At 34.6% G+C, this 20,924-nt stretch overlaps 1 protein-coding gene across 3 annotated transcripts in view; it reads left to right on the forward strand.

Moving 5' to 3' along the window:
• Positions 1 to 19,220, forward strand: part of Smp_175090.1 (long-chain-fatty-acid--CoA ligase) — a gene marked incomplete at both ends in the record, with an annotated part of 51,472 nt that extends 32,252 nt beyond the window's left edge. The window contains 8 exons of one of the 3 annotated variants that reach the window (XM_018788657.1): positions 1,422 to 1,519; positions 2,354 to 2,422; positions 7,113 to 7,330; positions 8,139 to 8,289; positions 11,083 to 11,247; positions 12,153 to 12,269; positions 16,811 to 17,185; positions 18,664 to 18,834. In XM_018788657.1, coding sequence (XP_018654178.1) covers positions 1,422 to 1,519; positions 2,354 to 2,422; positions 7,113 to 7,330; positions 8,139 to 8,289; positions 11,083 to 11,247; positions 12,153 to 12,269; positions 16,811 to 17,185; positions 18,664 to 18,834 — 1,364 coding nt within the window. Of the gene's footprint in view, positions 1 to 1,421; positions 1,520 to 2,353; positions 2,423 to 7,112; positions 7,331 to 8,138; positions 8,290 to 11,082; positions 11,248 to 12,152; positions 12,270 to 16,810; positions 17,186 to 18,663 lie in introns of all 3 variants that reach the window. The other 2 variants (XM_018788658.1, XM_018788659.1) reach the window with 2 other exon arrangements.
• Between the last annotated feature and the right edge of the window lie 1,704 nt (positions 19,221 to 20,924).

A 20,924-nucleotide genomic window follows, 5' to 3' on the forward strand; every position in this document is an offset into this window, starting at 1 on the left:
CAATTGTCTCACATCTCTTGGACTGGGATCTGGTTGATTATCCGTAATTTGTCGTCGGTGCTCTCCGTGTTTGTTTTGATTGTTTTCTCTCATGACTTGAAGTTTGAGCTTGCATTCATCAGTCCTTTTTCTTACTCGCTAATGAATTTGTTGATCTATGCTTGATTGGAGTGCTAGACTTTTAAGAATTATCTGAATTCCTTCAAATGATTAAGACTAGACAGTTGGGATTAAGTCCAGCTAAGGAAACTCTAGCTAATATATTAGTCAGTTTACCTGCCGAAATCGGACCACTGTCACTAAGATTCTCCGAATCATACTACCAGGAGCTCCTACTCTCCCTCTTATTATCTTTGACCTTTTCAACTTCGTCCAAAGTCCTAGGTATATGTCACACTCCCACTTAGGCTTTATGGGGATAGTGAATGACTGAAATTCGCTTTAACTGCTTTCTGTTGAGTGTACGCTTCATTTCATTTACTGACTTTTTAAAATTAAAGTGGCTTGAACGGTTGACTGTACAAACTATAAAAACACAACTAGGTAAAATCTGGACTTAATATCTTGACCCTGAAAACAGTTTCAAGAATGTTGGATCTAAAACAATCTCCATCAGTCAACTTGGCCAACCAAACAGCTAACCCATTTAAAATAATGGTTGTTTTGCATGGTAAGTGATTTCTAGCTATTGGTGTTGGTCAGTAGTGTATCATGCTGCAAATTCCACACTCAACGATTTCGGTCATCTTGTAGATTTAGTTCAGAACTAGACTTCCCTAAAAAATACTATGGCTTGGTTCTCAAGCCAAATATTAAATTTTTAAATCACTGGCTTCAGTTTAACATACAGTATGGATGCCGAAAGTCGGATACATTGAGCTATTTAAATCTTCTGTATTACAACACTCATTATATTCAACTCTAATCTGCCTTGGTTCTTATCCATTTGCAAGCGACCACTGTAGTGTTTTGTGTAAATGATTAGTAGTTACTTACATTGCCTATGTAGCTCTGTAGTACTTATCACTTCAAGAAACAATTTGATTCAGACAGTTTAATTTCTATCCACCATTAGTTTTCTATACTCTTATGCGATCTTTTTGCCGATCGATTTTGTGCTTAAAGTTCTAGTAGCCTTTTGATAACAGTTAGATGTTAGATATAACTGTCTACTGGCAAGATTTCCTGGGCGTAGGTTTTTAAAAACCGTTAGCGAATCTTATCCAAAATTCGTTGATCATGAATTAGAACTAAACAACATTACAGTGATTACTGTATAGTACTCTGTTACCTCACTGACTCACTCTTGGAAATTTGTTAGAAAATATAGTTACTCTGTCGTAATTTTGAGTTTAAAACCTGTGTTCAGTTTTTATGTATGTTGTTATAATTCAAGTTTTTGCTTGAATCCAAAATTTTAGGCTTAGCCAAGGGTGTCATGATTAGTCATGAAAATTTGGTAGATACAATCTGCTCTACAATGGAGTCTACGGAAGCAAAGGCAAGTTACTTTGGCTTAGTAATGCCATAAAAATGAAATCGTACTTTTTTCTCAAGAAGATACCAGGGATCCTTGTTCATAAACATCTTAATGCAGTGTAATTTACAAATAAAAAATTTTTCAAGCTTACAGACTTTAAAAAGTATTTGTGTATTGATTAAATGAACTATTTATTTCCTAAGAGTTATCAACTGGTTGTTACTGTAAGTTCACTGAGCCAAACCTTAACCCTAAATCCTTGACCGTAAACTTTTGATCTTAACCCTGACATCTTAGTCCTAATTTTAAACACGTAACTGTGAATAGTATGTAACTCCTCCCTAAAATATTCTTACGTCCTTGTAAAGGTGTGATAAGACGGCTAACAATTACTCATATGGACGGATGTAGAAACAGAATAATCTGTAAAAGACTTTAATGGATTCATTAATCATGTAAAATGTCTTTACCCTTTGCAATATTGCTTGTCCTCCACAACCTATTCTTTTGCTGATTGACTAACGACTGGGAAAATCCCATTTTGGTTGTTTTAAGCTTGTCTTTTTCTATACTCTCACCGATCATTAGTGGACATAGTTGAAATGTAAATCATTGGGAAGTATGTTTTGATTTGACTGTTGCTTTCGTTAAACTGTTATTAAACCTCAAATGTCTCAGTTTATTAAGACTTTGCTTTCTGCCAATAAAATCTTGAATAAATCATTTTGTTCCGTCCAAATCTGGCTGCAAATGTTTGTATACGCTTGTTTTATTTATATTATCCAAACCACTCAAACGCATTAAATTATACCATGAATTTATTCACGCCCAAAATATTAATAAACTGTATTGATTAATCTCATCTTTTTACAGTTGTATTGTCGGAATTCTGTTCACATTTCATATCTACCTTTTGCTCATATAATGGAGCAAGTTACTTCGGTAAGTCTTTTTCTTTTACAGTATTAAGGTATTCATTTTTATTATTATGAGTAATTATGTTAAATTTTAAATTAACAATGCCTTTTTCTTAATAAATATTGTAAATATACCAGCTTACTTAATTGCTTGTATGATAATCATTTGAGTTGTAAAGATTTCTAGTCACTGTACGATTAAATGGAAGTTTTATTCTCCTGGGTTTGATGGACCTCAGAGATGTTGTTTCTGCTGTGGAGAAAATTCAGTTACATAGCAGCACAAGTTGTACTAGAGAGATTCATGTAGGGTTATTTTCAGACTATTACTGGCATACTCAAAATTCACTGAAGTTCGGTGTTTAAGAAATTTCTCTTTCTCCATATTAAGTATATTCCCAAATATTATCAAAGTTAGTTTCTGTAACTTGTTGACTGTTACCATTACTATAATTCAAATCTATCTGAAATGTATCTAATCTTTCATCTAACATCAAACCAAAGTTGGTAGTATTCGAACTAACCCATAGGGCTGATTGAATTGGAGCTTCATTATCCACTTTGTCGCCTTCATTTTAATTCTTGATTCATCATGTTTTCTGACTGATAAGCTGTCTATGACTGACCGACTGATGAATAACTTATACTTTTATTATTTTAGTTTGACTTTCTTTATATAAATTTAGGCTGTAGGTCTTTAACTTACCCAGTCATTTTGATCGGTTATATATTCTGATGGATTTAGGACTTGTTACGAGTAGAAAACACTAACTTAACCACCTCAGTTAGTTTGATCAGTCATTTGTTTCTTTACAACATATCTGTGGTTGGTTACTTCAAGACTGTCCCTAAGATGTGAATAAAATTTCCAAGGCGAGTAATCAGTTAATAGTTACTTGTCGATAGATAACGGGGCGAGACTATAATTGATGGACGAAACCGGTCAGATTTAAGATAACAGGTCGAAATTTAGTCATCCATTTGGCTAAATAGTGTTTTGGCATTTTAGCTGGTGTCAGTTCGTGATGAAAACCTTAAATCCAGTTTATAACCTTAACCATCAAATGTAAATAATAATTTTAATTCCTCACACTAGTTTTTAACCGTCATTTAGTCCTAGTTAATAGGTGTACATTCTCAAGGTCACTTTGACGTCGCTCAAAGGTCATCCTCCAAAAACATAGGACCTTTCGTAATTCAATCCCTATTTTTTCGAACTACTGATTTTTTGCCTGGATAGTTAAGAATCGACCAACTATTTTTGTTAGCAGATGATTTGACCACCTGGAGACATTTTCTCAGATGTCAAAACTATGATGTGTTTATGATGGATTTAAAATCACACAAATAATATTATTTTTAATTCAATAACACAAGGTAGTAGGTAATCTTAAAGGAATATAAAATTGTGGGCATTATATTTTTTGAATACGAACTCAGTATGTAGTTCTTCTAGAGCTACTGCCGGTCTCAAACCAGAGTAAAGGAGGAGGGCTTGACATTGGGTCAGCACCCCAACCCGTAGAAAACAACTTTGCTAAAAAAAAACGCTAACCAGAATAAACATTGAACCATTTAAACTCTGCCCTGGGAGTTTAAGGATCTTTGCTTAGAAGGATTATGACAACAACAACCAGAGCAACAATTAACATAGGTAAATGGAATGTTCGGACAATGTGGTAGACCAGGAGCACCAGTCAAATAGCTGTGAAAATGAGGAGACACAACTTAGAGATGTTCAGAATAAGTGAAACCCATTGGACACAAGCTGAACAGAAAAGATTAGCCTCGGTGGATGTGCTGTTGTACTCTGGTCATGAAGAAGAAAATGCTCCGCACACACAAGGAGTTGCACAGATGCTGTCCAAAGAAGTACTTAAAGCATTTACCGGATGGGAATCTCATGAATCCAGAATCATCAGCGCATCCTTCGGAACAAAGGAGGGGATTACTAGGCGTGTCAACCAATTCTATGCACCCACCAATGATAGGAACGACGACGATAAAGATCAGATTTATGAGATGCTGCAGTCGACCGTAGAGAAGTGCTCAGAAAAGGATCTGACCATTCTGATGGAAGACCTAGATGCGAAAGTCGGAATGGACAACACCGAATATGAAGATATCAAGGGACGATGTGGACTGAGAGAAAGGAACGAAACCCTGAGCAAGATTTGAGAAAGGAAGAACAAGAAGACAGCAGTTAACAAGAACCGAACAAGAACAGAGAAAGTCAAGACACAAACTAAATACACAGAAGTAAACAAGCAAGTGAAGATGAGCATTAGGGTCGGCAAACAGAAATACGTGAAAGACCTAGAAATGACAGTGTAAAAAGCTGCAAGAGAAGGAAATATGAAACAACTATATGACACAACAAAGAAACTGGAAAGGAAATATAGTGAACCAGAGAGACCGGTCAAGGACAAAGGCGTGCCTATCATTGAGATTCAAGAACAGAGGAGCAGGTGGGTAGAACACTTCGAGAAACTCTTGAATGGATCAGTGATATGTGGGCGAGAATGATAAGGAGGATCCGATGCAGACGTAAAAGCGAGGATTGGCAAGTCAAGGGCAGCATTCCTACATTTGAAGGACATATGGAACCCAAAACAACTGTCTGCAAGCCAGAATCTTTAATACGAACGTCAAGACAATCCTACTGTATGGAGCTGAAACTTGGGCAGCAACTTCAATCATCACTGAAAAGACACAAGTATTTATAAACAATTGTCTACGCAAGATACTGAATGTCTGTTGACCGGATACCATCAGCCACAACCTACTGTGGGAGAGAACAAACCAGCTTCGAGCTGAAGAAGAAATTAGGAAAAGACGTTGGAGGTGGATATGACATACGTTGGGGAAATTATCAAAGTGTGTCACAAGGCAAGCCCTAACCTGGAATCCAAAGAACACTTTGCGTCGGGAGTTGGAGGCAGACACTAGAGGAGTGGATAGCAACTGTAAACAACTGGAAAGGATTACCCAGGGTAGAGCTGGATGGAGAGTGCTGTTGGGCAGTCTAAGCTCCTCCACGAGGGGTAACAGGCCTAAGTAAGTACAGTTTATTCAAGGTGTGATCATATTTTGCTAGTGAGTTACAACTTAATGAAACCTTAAAATGCAATTAAGAATTTCCACTGGAGTTTCAATTTAGGTGTATTCGATGCATGTTTGTCTACTGCCTTAACGCTTTTTTCTAAAGTGAAAATTAATGATTCTCAAGATATTTGAAAGTGCACAGTAGTAGATCGCTTATATAGATGATTTTGGAAAATTATTTCTCGTATGGTTGATTAAGTCTCAACGTAGTGAAAATAATAGTAAGTGGTAGATGTCTACGTATATGTGTATATAAAATGTATATGTGGCTATACAATAAATCATGGTTAGTTTTATTTAAGCTTACATTCTAGGTGATAGGATAACTACAACAAACATTCGCAAACCAGTAAAACATAAAACTGATATGTTCAAAATGATTGTCCATCTTAATGAGTTTTAACCAATAAGAGCATAACTTGTTTAATTTAACCAATGAAATACGAGAAATGCGGATGAACCCTCGTTATTAACATGTAGTATAGTCATGAAACAAGAATTTCACAGTACGGATGTTTAGTTTTGAAGTGATTAGACCTAATGTTGAAAGTGTTATATAGGCTTGAAAAAAGCACCTGAACATCAGTGATTTGTGATTGGAAAAGATTATTAGAATACTTTTAGCACAAACTTTTCGTATCCCTTTTTGTTTTGTTTTAATATCCTTGAGTAATGAATTCATCTGGTAAAGGTATTTAGAAATTATCAGTAACTAAAAGATAGGAATGAATTCACTGATTCAGCTCTGATATTAGAAATTGACCTTATAAATGTCACTACTGGTCTGTGTTAGGAACCTCAGCATTCATTTGTTTACTACATTTCTTTATTTATTTAAGCGCATAAATCCTGGTACAGTCGGCAACTCAAAAATGCATATGAATGAAGCAATAGTATCGTAAATAAATAAAGAATAGAAAGATGGTACTATCAAAGAATAAATGAATTACAATTACATTTGTTAAAAGTCTTGTTAGAAGCACAACTAAAAAATACTTCACTTAGTTAAGCAATCCTCTTACAGTAATGATAAATGAAATCGAAGGTACATCTTCCGATTAAAAACATCAGGACATGAAATCCCTGGTTAAGTATACTTAATCAGACTACTATTGATTCTATAACCACAGACTTTTATTCTGAGTTGTATTTGATAACGTCTTAAACCAGTGAGTTTCATGATCATTAGAACTGTGGATCACTGCATTTCCGACGAATTTCAGAACGTTCCTTGTGGGTAAGTATTGTTCGCTTTTGTATCAGATGAAAGTCAAAAATACTATAAGATTCTCCTTACCATCTCGCTCTTTTGGTTTGTCTTCATAGTTTTATAAAATATTTAGTTACTGGTTGATAAGTAGCGTAATCTATTCGTAATTTAGTCATGAACTGTTAACACCGTTCTATGGTGCAGATTCATGCTCAAGTCATTTTTATGTGTTATCTAATAAATCAATGCTGATTTCGCATTTTGGCATACAAAAAGTCATATAACTGTAGTATCATGGACATCAAATAATAACCATACTTCGGAGTCTGTACACGAGCTATGATTCTTGAAAACAACATCGTCGTTTATTACCTTTGCTTTCAAATGTTTACACTTGCAGTCTGCTGCTGTATTTTGTGGAGCACAAATCGGATTCCTTACTGGAGCAATTACTGGATTGTTAGATGATGCTGAGGCTCTAAAACCTACTGTACTTCCGGCGGTTCCACGTGTCTTATCACGTATATATGAAAAATACCAGAATGCACTTGGTAATTCATTTATAAAAAGGTATCTGTATGAATATACTCTTAAAAGAAATCTGAAGATTTTAAATAGGTGAGCAAAGAATTTGTTTTTTATTATACTAACTGATAATGTATTTTGTTCTGGATAATGTTTTTCATGTCAAATAATCTTATTTTACTACCTAATAAATTTTGACTGGAGAATAGTTTGAAACTTATCGTTTCATTATTTATTTTCTAATGTTGTACAACATTGAAGATAAGTTCACCGGAAATGCTTATTTCGTCACGGGAACAATTTCTCAGTTTTTAAAAAATGGAGGTTTCTAATTTATTCTTAAACACTTTATTCTTCATTTTCAAAGTAATACTTTTCTATTTTGAATGTTATTATTTATGTAAGTAGCGTTTAAATAGTCCTTAATCACCGAGATTACGAGCTGGCCTATTCTGGGCAATTATTGAAAACCTGAAAGCTTTCGATAATTGTTTTGTCCTTGTATCGGACTCCTCAGTAGTGCCCATCTATGATTCCATCACCGAGGATCGAGCCAAGGACGTTTCAGTTTCTAGGCAAGCGCTTAATTTTTGAACTAATGAGTTGCCATCCAATGATTTACATATCAAAGCCTAATCGACTCGTGATATAAAGCTGAATGTGATAGATTTTTTAAAAATAATGTTTATGCATCTTATTTCACTTCGATAACACCGAAATTTACTAGTTACTAATAAACTTAGTGAATAGCAAATAAAATCTCATTTTTCTATTAAAGAGGATAGGAAATGAAATTCCTGTTTTACAAATTTGCTCATTCGGTTAATATTGATTGCGTCAATTTTAATAACATAGGCCTTTGTAAGATTAATATTTTTAATGCTTTTTTTCTCCTTTCTAGTGGGAAAATTAATCATCATGATATTCTTGATACACTTTTTTTCAAGAAGCTCCGTCAGGCTCTTGGTGGAAGAGTATGTATGATAGTTACAGGGGGTGCACCACTTTCATCAGAGCTGTTCAACTTCTTTCGAGCTGCTTTCAATGGTCTTGTAGGTCATTTCTATTCATCTTACATTGTAAAGTTTTCTTGGGTGGGTTCTCTTTATTGAAATGGGAAGACGTTCTCATTGGACTTTTGTTTCAACGGCACATTGCTTATACACTTAACGTTTTCTAGATTCTTCGAAACTGCTTTACTCTAAGGACGTCTAAAAGTACTTGAATCGGTTTAGTAATTATATATTTCTTTATCAATCATACATGTATGGATTATGTGGTTGGAATTTTTCGTTCTTCATCATAATGCATATATCTCTGTAATTAGAAATTTCTAAGTGAGATATTATTGTAGTGAACTAGAACTCAAGTGTGGAAGATCGATTTATTGTTTAATATAAAATTACAGTATGTCTTCATAAAATACGAAAACCATAGATCAGTTACTTTATTTGCACATCTTCCATCAATTTTCCCTTACTTACTTCGTCGTTCCTTCATTCATGTTGTTACTACAACTACTCTCCGTTTACATTTCTGTTCTCTTTAGTTCGATCATCTTAATCTTCTGCCGAAAATTCCACTTCTCATGGGTGTTGCATACTACTTATGTCGACAGACATACACCACAGTTCTTTTAGGGAGTTACTTCGGTATTGTGTAGTAGGAAGCCGTGGTCAATAAATTCAACCGAATTGTAGGTAAGAACAAATACTTGCGTATTGTATTCGGTGATGATCGCGATAACTAAATAATCTTGAACTTAAAGCTTTAAGTTCTAACCCATTATTGAGTGCTTATCTGTTCACTCCCGTAATATCCTAAAGTAGAATAAAAAATATCTGTTTTTTAATGCTCCTTCAAGCGGTATCAATCGACGTTGAAGATAGTCTGCCAATTAACAATTTCTCTACACATTTCATATAGTTGATTTGTTCATGAAAGATGTGTCCATTATCTCATAGAAGCGGCCAAAGCATTTTTTTGTATTCTTTACAGTATATGATGTATTTTTTTCTCTGATTACTTTTCAATAATACTTTATCAGTCGATATTATTAGGAAACACTCACACTTAATGACTAGAGGAAAAACAACAACATAGTTTGCAGAAAACCATGTGTCTAGATGTTTAACTATCATTTATTGAATAATAAATAAAATCAGTCCATCCACTTAATATATGATGCTATTTTTACCTTTCTAAGCAAATGAATCTAGAGACTGGTACCTAGCTACTTATTTGAGTTTACTAAGCTCTACCTTGCTCTACTGAAACTGGTTGTCGTAGGTATTGCTTCAAACCACCTCAGTAAATGGTTTAAGCAGTTTTATTAAGTTATATGTTTTATCGCATTGATTATGTTGTTGTTTGTTGTGTCAAGGCAATGCGAATAAGTTTTCAGTTGTACTTTCAATATGAGAAGGTGAAAACCTTACTTACAAAAATACCATAACCTGATGATCTTTATCTAAATAACTTTTTTATGATAAGATCAGTAAACTTGGTAAACTTGTTCGGTTGCATATATATGTACCTAAGATGAACTATATGTATTGACTGACGTTTTTATCAGTGTCTACGGAACACACAGACATTTGAAATCATGAATAAACCTGGTTTTTCACATTAGCATTAATCTTTATCGAGAAAAATCCTTTTTTGTATAGATCACCGGTCTCTACTCTAAAGGAGTCATGTACTCTAAAACATTAATTCAATAATTCATTTTATATTGTTTGTTTGAATCTTCCCATTGATGTTTAGGACTGCAGTTGATCAGTCTCTTATTGACATATGTGCATCCTGTGCGGATCGCCTCGATATTGCCTTAAGTTACAAGCATTGCTAGCCACCATCCATCTTTCCTTACATTAATTCAATGGTTTCCATTTCCAGAATAACTTTGATGAGTGCACTAGTCATTCTGATAAGTCAATAAGCTTCAAGATTACCTGAAGATCATCAATATTTAGCCTGTAACCAACAGATTCCCTGTAGTCATAAAGACTACGACTATCTGTTTGTGCATTAGATGATCGTCTTCCCACTTTATCAAACCACCTGGTTCGTCATTAATGACGCTTAGTTGGTTGTTGATGAGATCCCAGTCAAATGCTTTGTCTTTGACCATATCTCTTTTGTAATAGTGAGACCAAAAAAGCCGGACTCACTCCTACCATTCTTTTGAATCGGGGTACATTGAAACCCAACATACAGATGTCCTATTCACAAATACAGATATCTCTGATAAAGTACATATCAGTAAAGTTTACGAAGTTATAGACAAGGCTGTCTAATGTTTCATCCCCATTAAAAGTTATGTATTGAGATTGATAAACTTTAACGGCTCACATGAGTTCACAGTTCAGGATAACTTTTTAGAAGTAACAATTTAGTGTTTCGAATCCAGACATAAAACACGGTTTATAACGGAGATAGGCTATGAGATAAATATTGATACGTTAAAATAATGAGATTGAAAGAACTTTTAGTGATATTATTATGCATCTGTAGTGAATCTAGGGTTATGTCATAATTTGTTTGGAACTTGACTTGAAATTCAAATGTTCAGAATCATGAGCTTTGAACTCTGTATGTTCATTGATCGAGTTTTGCCTCAATACATTTACTTTTGCCTCCTTGTTTTTGTTAGAAACACCCAGACTTTAAAAAATGAAATCTGAATAGTTTTTTTGACAGATGCAATTCATTTAAAATTGTTTGGAAATATGCAACAGAAACATTTGTCCGTTGTTGAATGCATGTCATTTTAAATTTCTGAACATTTTTAGTCTTGCTGTAAATTGTACTTGTTCTGAAATAATTGTGTTACCTGTATTTAGATTGTCGTAGGTTACGGATCAACTGAAGTTTCTGGTGTGGCTAGTGCAACTGTTCTAGGGGAATCTCATGAAGGTACTGTTGGTGCTATCACTTCCAGGATCGAAGTCAAACTTGCTGATGTTCCAGATATGGATATTGTAGCTCTCAGAGATAACAGAGGCGAGGTAAGTATATCACAAAATATTTTACGTTTTGCTGCATTTTCACAACATAACGTGAATTTATATGAATGGGTCTATTAATGTTGAATTCGTTACTTCTAGCCTATTGGCAAAGGAGTTTGGAATATACCCTCCTCTTTTGAAGATAACATGTACGGAAATATGCTGATGTAGTTATTAGAACTGGTTTTCTTTACAACTGTTTTTATGGTCGAAAGGCGAGAATTCTCTGACATTTGTCAAAAATGGGACTTTTTAGAACTCTGACTTACAGTGAATTATACCTGTATAATTTACTTTTTCATTGACCTTGAAACTGAATCAGATATATTTCTAAGATTCTGTTATGATTAGATATAAATCTTTTTCACTTTATTGTTAAAGCTATCATGGATATTTAGTTGATGGTTGAATATCAGCATCTTTATTCTGATCCAAAAAACTGTTGTGATATTCAGGTTTTATAACATGTATATTCTTCTTATTTATCTATTAACTGGTCATTTACTCAAATATAATTGTCTTCACAGTATGTGCTAGAGTCATTCTGTCATCAGCATTTAGGTTAGAAGTAACAATAAATGTTTTCTAAAAAAAATAGTAAACGGAATATTCATACAGAGTTACTGTTATACGCAATAATGAGCTTTTTATTCGATACTTATCTCGGAGACATAATATAATCCGATAAACTAAAGGTATTAAAGTGAAAACGAACTTTTGTTGATTAGAATCATTTCGAAAATAAATGATTTTGGTGTGTGTTAGATAGAGTTTTGAAATTTATACACCTTTTCATGATAGTTACATTTTACTTTAAACCGTTTCAAAAATGTTACAATGGGTAATTATTTGCATCATATTTAGAACTCTTTACTTTTCTCATCAGTATACTATTTCTGTATTAGATATGTATTAAGGGGAAGCGGTGTACCAAAGGTTATTTCAAAGATCCTGAAAGTACAGTCCAAATTATTGATGTTGATGGTTGGTTACATACTGGTGACATTGGAGAATGGACTACTGTAAGTTTTGACCAAACTTATCTTTGTAAGAACTTTTACAAGATATCTATTCAAATATTTTTCGAACCAAATTGTTTTCAATCAGACCGATGCATGAACGTATGTAACATAAGGATTAATTAATCATGGCAGAAATGTTAGTGTTACACACAATACTAAAGAAATATTGTAAATTAGTTGATATAGCTGTGATATTCGACTTCCTGAGATTATATTCTAATAATTACTGCTCATATTCAGTCAGGCTAGTGCAGAGGTGAGTTCAACCAGACCATGATGTCCGTCTATGAAATATCGTCTTCAGAAGAACTTTCTGTAACACTGCCAGTAGCGGAAGTCCATAGGGCCAAAAATAAGTGCTTACTTGCGATAAGCTAACGCTAAAGACTGAGTAAGCGTAAAATAAAATGAGTGAAGATCAGTTGGTCAAAAAAAAGATTTTCAGTTTCTGATTGTGGAGATTGTTGGATTTTATCTAAATCATGAACCGATCAATTTTAGACCAGCATCGGAAGCCTGTAAGCACTGGACAGTCGTTTCGTCCTAGCATGGAACTCCTCAGAAGTGTTCATCCACGATCCCGCACGTGGCAGTCGATCCAAGCACCTTCGGCCTCGTGAGCGATCGTCTAAACTCCAGACCACTGGGCTTGCATCCAACGGTGTTAATGTCTAACCTCAACCAATCCACGATATCGCACGACCCATCTTCGATGGGTAACTGCCTCATACCCGACACGGATGTGCATGGTTGAAGTTAGATACTAATACCGTTGGATGCAAGCTCAGTGGTCTAGAGTTTAAACGTTCGCTCACGAGGCCGAAGGTGCTTGGCTCGACTTCCACGTGCGAAATCGTGGAAAGGCACCTCTGAGGAGTCCCATACTAGGACGAAACGGCTATTCAGTGCTTCCAGGCTTCCGATGCTTGTCTAACATTGATCGGTTCATGACTTTGATGAGAAAAAGTCATCGAACTAGAAAAAGTTTTAACGATGTTTCTTTCTCATGCAAATAAATCATGTTTCTAGTTCCTAATAATAATAACTTCAGCGAAATTCAAAGGACTAGGTCTTGGTTGTTTGTCAACCCAATGTTCTGCACCCAAGGCATGACTAGAAATCGTACCATTTGAAGTCCTTATTTCTGTTGAACAAAAAAGTGAACAACACAACAGAAAATACAATATTCATGACTACTCCACAACGTAACTAAGTGCGACCACAGTAGCGTTCATATATATGGCATGTATGTGAAGCGTCCCGCATGTAGGAGACCTGAACAATACTCTATCAAGGATATGCTGTACAACCGTAACAGGGAAAACTGATCTTTTGCAAAAGAGTTTTCATTCTCTTTATCATCTGAAAATGTGTAACTGATATCCATAGTTTATCCATGATCCTGGGAAACACACATACGTATTGAAAGTTAAGCCAAGAGTTACGTTAGGTTAGTATTTGTAGGGATATAGTGACTGTATGTACGTTAGAAAAACTACTCTACTAGTCTCAGATTACAAAATAACATAAAGCTTAGATTGGGCATACACTAATAGATACGAATCTATTGCAATCCTTGATGTAAACAAAGAGGAAGTCCAAATCTCTAAATCTATGGCTTCATACCTTTTCAATACGTTAGTATATGTCTGGATTCCGTGTTTATTAGATAATGTGTTCAGGTTTGGATTAATGGCTACTAAATTTGAGTTTTAGTGCGAAAATCATGTTGACGAGTCCTAAGTCCCACTGTTAGTCACAATCCAGATATTTGAGATTTTATGGTTTTGCTCTTGAAAATAATTATTTACCTTTTGAATGAATTAGACCTGCATTAACTGTGTTATCTGGATCGTATCACGTGAGACTTTTTATTTTTATTACGTTTATATGGTTTTTGTTATAGGTGACAGTTTAACTATGATGCGAAAATTTCCGAAGCTATTTTTCTACGATTTTCTTTATATCTATTGATTGGATGTTTGATAAGTACTTTGGTTTTATTATTTTCGTATTACCCTAGTTCCAAGCTTTTGTTCGAACTGTAAATTGTTGATATACCATTTTCCACTCATAAACTAGAACCGATTATTTGTGCACCCAGTACTCCGTTTTTCTCATCATTAATGTTGTTGTTCCATGTTAATACCGTTACTCAGCTGGCCCACTGCGTGGTTTGGTCTTGTTTGTATATAAATGAATGTCTGAAATATAATAATGATCTTGGACGGGTGATGATTGGTCTCGTGTTCTTCCTCTTCGTTCGGAGCTAGTTAGTATTGAGCCAACCGTCAAGTATAGAGTACCAGTCTTCCTCCTGTTGGCTACGTTTTGGTTGATTATGGTTTTCTATGTTTATTGGTGGGTGGTAAGACATAGCAGTTTTCGTTTCATTTCTTCTTAGACTTGTTACTTCTTTTTCACTTATGTGTTCTACGTAAAATCATATAACTTACTGTTATATCCCCTGGTGAATTATGAATGGCAAATCTGAGGTCTGTTTATGGACAAATGTAATATGCCTATTTCCTATTGTATAGTTGTTAAATAACTGACCTAATCGTATTCGTGTTCCTCTCATCATAACCTTTATTTTGACCTTTGAACTATTATTATTGATTACTCTCCCCCTATCCACAACCACATTGGCCAATTATTGTACAAATGTTATTTTCCTATTTTTTGGTATAATGTGGTCTGTTTGGTTAGTATATAAACCCAGTATGCTTGTGAATAATGATTCATATTGCCGAGGCTGTTATTTGTGTTCTGGACTCAACTGGCTGGGCTAGGCAGATAGCAGGGCCGATACGCACTCAAGACTGCTCGTACGATTTTATGTATCATTTGCGTCCGATCAATAAATTCGCTCCTCTCTAATTGCACGTTCATATATATTACGAGTCTATACGTTATAACAACTGGCGACGGGGTAAAAAAAATTGGCTTTAACTTCCGATCAATTTCAGTTGCTAATCCAGAGACAAGAGCAGCGTTTTAAAAAGAGTCAGTTGGATTTCATTGACAAGTTACACGCGAAGCTGCTGAATCACCTATGCTTTGGGGGTGCAACGGAAGTTGACTCATTGATTTCTAAATTGCGTACAGAGCTGGAAATCGATTGCAGAATGAATGAATATACCAGTGAAAGCCTCAATGAATCCATGACAAACAGTAAATTAAACGAAGCAATAGCAGTCATACATGATCAGCCCAGTAGTCCAGTACTGTCTGTTTCAAAGACATGCCCTATAAACGGTCCAAATCATGTTATCCCCCAAAAAGGACGTGCAAACAGTGAATTATCCTGTTCACAGAAAGAAAATGTCTTGCTAAATGCTTATGAAATTGCTGCAGTACCCGCCCACGAAGAAACGGGAAACAAATCGAGCAGTATTGTTAATACAGTGGCGCCAAATGAAACTTGTAATAATGCGGAAAATGTTTCTAACGAATCTAATGATCAAGATTCTTTAATTGTTCTGCCAGATTTAGATTATTTTGATGATTCATATGTTCCTGTTGAACTCTCTTATAAAAGTGGGAGAAAAATGTCAGATGCATTAAATGATAATCAAGAATCCAATACGTTTTTCATAGAAACTGATTATGATTCATTATCTACTAATGAGGTTCCGAATAAATTCAGGGAAATTGTTCCAGAAGAATTAGACGCTGGTGACCTCAAATCAATTGTCGTCGATCCTCATGATCTGGTCAGTTCTAATGGATTCTCTGTTAAATATGACAAACATGTTTTATATGTCACATTAATAGTAACTTGGCTATATGAGGATCCAACAGTCTTTCGTGGGGGAGGAGGAATTCGAGAAATTTAAAATCCGGATTTCTCAAAAAGGGGAGGTGTTATATCCCCTGGTGAATTATGAATGGCAAATCTGAGGTCTGTTTATGGACAAATGTAATATGCCTATTTCCTATTGTATAGTTGTTAAATAACTGACCTAATCGTATTCGTGTTCCTCTCATCATAACCTTTATTTTGACCTTTGAACTATTATTATTGATTACTCTCCCCCTATCCACAACCACATTGGCCAATTATTGTACAAATGTTATTTTTCTATTTTTTGGTATAATGTGGTCTGTTTGGTTAGTATATAAACCCAGTATGCTTGTGAATAATGATTCATATTGCCGAGGCTGTTATTTGTGTTCTGGACTCAACTGGCTGGGCTAGGCAGATAGCAGGGCCGATACGCATTCAAGACTGCTCGTACGTATTTTATGTATGATTGGACGTTTATGTATTAAGAGGGCATACGTTATAACACTTACCCACTCATAAAACTTAAATACATAAATTATAAGAGTTCTTTGTCATCTTGTATAACTGTGATTGATGATATCTAGGTGGCCGAAATTGTATTTCATTCTCTCAGACATCTGCAATCAACTTAACCTACTGTGTATTAAGTTTAGTCTAGAAGAAATTAGTGATTTTTAGGAGCAAGTTTCTTTTTTTCAACAGTAAAGTATTATGACCTCAGCATTTTGCTCTTTTCTTTAACACTTCAAAGGAGGGAGCTTTGAAAATCGTTGATCGTGTTAAAAGTATCTTCAAGTTGGCACAGGGAGAATATGTAGCTCCAGAAAAATTAGAACTGGTTTATCAGGGCTGTCAACTTATAGATCAAATATTTGTTGATGGAAAACCGGAACAAAATTTCCCTGTCGCTGTTGTCACTCCGAATTTCGTAAACTTACGTTCATGTATTAACTCTTACCTAAAATCTGGTTGTAATGTAGATGATGGGAAAATATTCGATATGAGACCATCAGATACTTTTCGATTATCTGACAACGATATTTGCAAAAGCATAGAAATCCGACGATTTGTTTTGCGAAAAATGAATGAAGTCGCAACAGATAAGGGACTAAAAGGCTTTGAAATGGTAAGTGTTGAATTTATCTGGTAATTTCCGATTCCATCAGTTATAAACCATTTGTCAGTGCCTTGATTAGCCCCACCTTAACACTGAAAGGACTTGTTTACATTTTATTTAACTTCTAATTCTCGTGTTTACATATCTAAACTTTTCAGTGTGGATTAGATTTAGTTAATTGTAGCTTAAACCACTCATTACAAGTTGGTTATGTAAGATATGTAGTTTTTCATTTCGATTGTAACAAAAGCCACTACCCTGATGATGTTGATCCAGTATACTGTTTTTCTATGCATAAACTAAACTCTTAGGGAAATTTCAAAGTTACGACTTGGCATTTTTGAATAAAAGTCCGCTCATATAATCAGTTAAAAGAGCTTCATACGAAACGATGAATCTGATGAGAAGAGAATATTCAACTGATAGGCATTGTTTTCATCGTGAAACGTGTATGTCCTTAAATAGATTCTATATTGAGTTGTGGAATTCAAGGTTTTGTATGTTTATCGTAGGCTCTAACTAGTCATTAGGTGGGTATTGAATAATCAGATCAAACTGAAGCTTCATAAAATTTGTCAATAAATCATGTTTTAAATCTCAAGTCAAGTGCATGTTTACAAATAACATTGCGGATCTTTAAAGTCGTGTAACTTCTGGAAGGATATTCTTTGAAGCAACCACACGTTTAATTATAGCACTAACAGAAATCATGGTTTTTGATACTTGTTCAAGACAAATCATAAAATAGATCAATGAAGAACTACTACTTTTACCGATCATTTTGTAGACTGTTGACCATACTTATTTTTGTTGCGGTAAGACATCTAATACTTATTAACTAAACTGTTACATTTGATTAGTATTAAGTCAGTAATTAATTCATATTTCTTCCCTAGCATGGATATCAAATCTGAGTAATGTTTTCCAGGTGACAAAATCACTTATTATAGGCATCAGATTATAACAACTTTAACTTCAATGAATAATGAATACGAAATACAAAAACCAAACATATTAGATTTTGAAATTTATCTTGCAAAGAACTATAACTAGTCAAATAGTTTGGCTCTATTTTCCATAGATAATGACGACACTATTCATCTCGATCTGTTTCAAATATAGCTTAGACAAAACAAAACAGTTAATTCTTATAAATCACTTTAAACTCTAAATTAATTGTTGTAAACATCATGGTGACAGCATTAAAGTCGTAAGCTTATGAGTGTAGTTGGGAAACAATTTTATCTGAATAACGATGTCTGTCTTATCTACCCATAAATTGATATTTTTAAATCAGGGTAAAGTACATTCATTTATGTTCTAACATCGGGGTTAGGATGAAGTTTTCATAAATGAGATGTTTTTTATATGTTGATAAATTCAGAGTTATGTTGGGGTAAAGATGACGCCTTTTTGGCTGTAATTAATAAAAGACATTTTGAACTTGTTTGTCCGATCCAAGTTGATGGTTTTAAAACTTTTTTCAGGTAAAATCTATCTACCTAAATGATAATCCATTTACTGTTGAAAATGGATTGTTAACTCCGACCATGAAAATATCACGTCAAAATGCCCGTCGACACTTTCAATCTATCGTTGAATCATTATATTTGGAAACATGTTCTGAAGGCCAATGCATAAGTAACAATTGTAATTAGTAGCTCAATTTGTCCCACTGCCATTGTTTACTATCTTTAGCCAAAAAATCACATCACATACGGCAATCATCCTGTTGTTCGTACATAAAAAAATACAGGGGCAGCACCCCGTCGTTATTTCTTTTTTCTACCACAATTATATTGTTTATTGACTTTTTTAATTCGTGCAAAACAATCCATATTATATATATTTCTCTTTTATTCAGTGTATCCTGGGTGAAAATTTATCGTGAAACTCATTCCTATTTATTTATTTAAAATAATTTATATTTCTTCAATTGAAACAGTAAATTACAAGAATGCAACCACGCAAGATAGATAGTGGGAATATAACAAACATTGTAAAGCGAAATATATTATACGTAATAAACTTGAAAGGAAAATCCATTAAAATATATTTTAGTTACTAATATGAAAGTCAATTCAATAGTCATACACATGTTTTACATCTCAAAATGTGTCTATAGTTCGTTGCTCGATATCATTATCATCATTGTCTTCAAGGTGCGTTTACCCGCACTTCAACTGATGAAAGTTCGTAGCAAGCGAATTGGCGGGTTACCACTATTCGAGTTGATTTAATCGGCAAAACTCCTTAACTTGTATCCGAAAAACCGATCTTTACCAATTATATCAGGAAAAATTGCTACGTCAGCAAGAATTAAACTTCACATTTAGCTTTCTTGCAACTTAGTGTAAGACGCTTATTCTACTACTGAGTTTTCTTGTTGACAGAGTTCGTTGAAAACATCGATCCTTTGTCAAAGGCAGCTGTAGGAAAGACGGAGTTCGGAACTCATTAGTCGAGGTTTCTGTTAAGGGGACATACTACAGTTTATCTCGAGCAGTGACCATCTACTTTAGGATCTTACCAAGTGAAGCTGTGCAGATAAGTTTATCGTGTCAGTGCTTGAATGTATATTATAGTACCGTGTTGACTCCATAAAACGTGGATCTCCTATTTAGTTTTGTATGTAATGCTTAGACTAATCCCCGATTGTGGAGCGTTGTTTATAAAAGCCAGATAGGAAGTGTGTTGCAAGAATTTTTTCAGGCGTACGGGAAGCACGGAAGAAGGCACCTTTGCCTACTTAATTCTAGCTAGCATGGTTCAGCATTTATAGTCAGATAGGAAAACAATCTAAAGGCAGATAACGAGTAGAGTGATGAACAAATATGCACGTATGAGAACTGATCAAGGTTACAACTGAATAGTCTACAGCCAAATATGTGTATACAATGGCTTATAACGATCAGATTGATTTGCTTGTCCAAAATTTAGAATAAGTTCATATAGTCTTTACAAAATGCATTACTAGTATATGTTCGTATTAACAAGAGGAGGGTTAGATGTCTAAATCAAGAGCTGGAAAAGTCGCATCAATTCTAGCCGGTCATACACACCTTTTACGAACCTGGTTGGTTAAGCAATCAAATTATTACGATTATCGGGACTTTTGTCCAATCCCCTAAAACTGATATCAATATCCACTTTGTGGTATTTCTAACAACCTAATTCACAGTTTAAGGATCGGATTTATTGACAAGACCTTCATTGTAGCTCAAGAGTCGATGCAGCGTAATCGAAAGTAATAACTTTTTCCATTATCATGTTTATACTAACGGACCCCATCATTTCCGTTTAGCAGAAATTGAGTTCTCTTTACTCTACTGCATTTTCTCAGGGCTGTGATGTATGACCAATTTACGCTTATGGTAGCGTCAGTCGGAAGAATTAGGAATGTACCATTAATTAAACTGCGCGGCAATAAGTATCGGACAGAGTTAAGATAACTGATTTTCTAGAAATTTATTAATTAGAGAAATGATGTATATGCATATCAAACTTGAACTAGTAACTCTCCGCATCTACATGTTTTGTATGGGAACATCAGTTTATTTAACCTTAGACTGTGTAATTTCATATTGCATCTGGATGTTACCCTGACATGGTCAAGCTAGACACATTGCGAAATCGTTATTTACCGCTGACATGTAAACTACGGATTTTTTTCAAATGTGTAAAAAGTCAACTGTTAGTACTTCCTCGTGCATGCCTTAGTAACAAGTAATTAAGTCAAAGCCAAATG

The sequence above is a fragment of the Schistosoma mansoni genome, chromosome W, assembly GCF_000237925.1.
Source record: "Schistosoma mansoni strain Puerto Rico chromosome W, complete genome".
Taxonomy (NCBI): domain Eukaryota; kingdom Metazoa; phylum Platyhelminthes; class Trematoda; order Strigeidida; family Schistosomatidae; genus Schistosoma; species Schistosoma mansoni.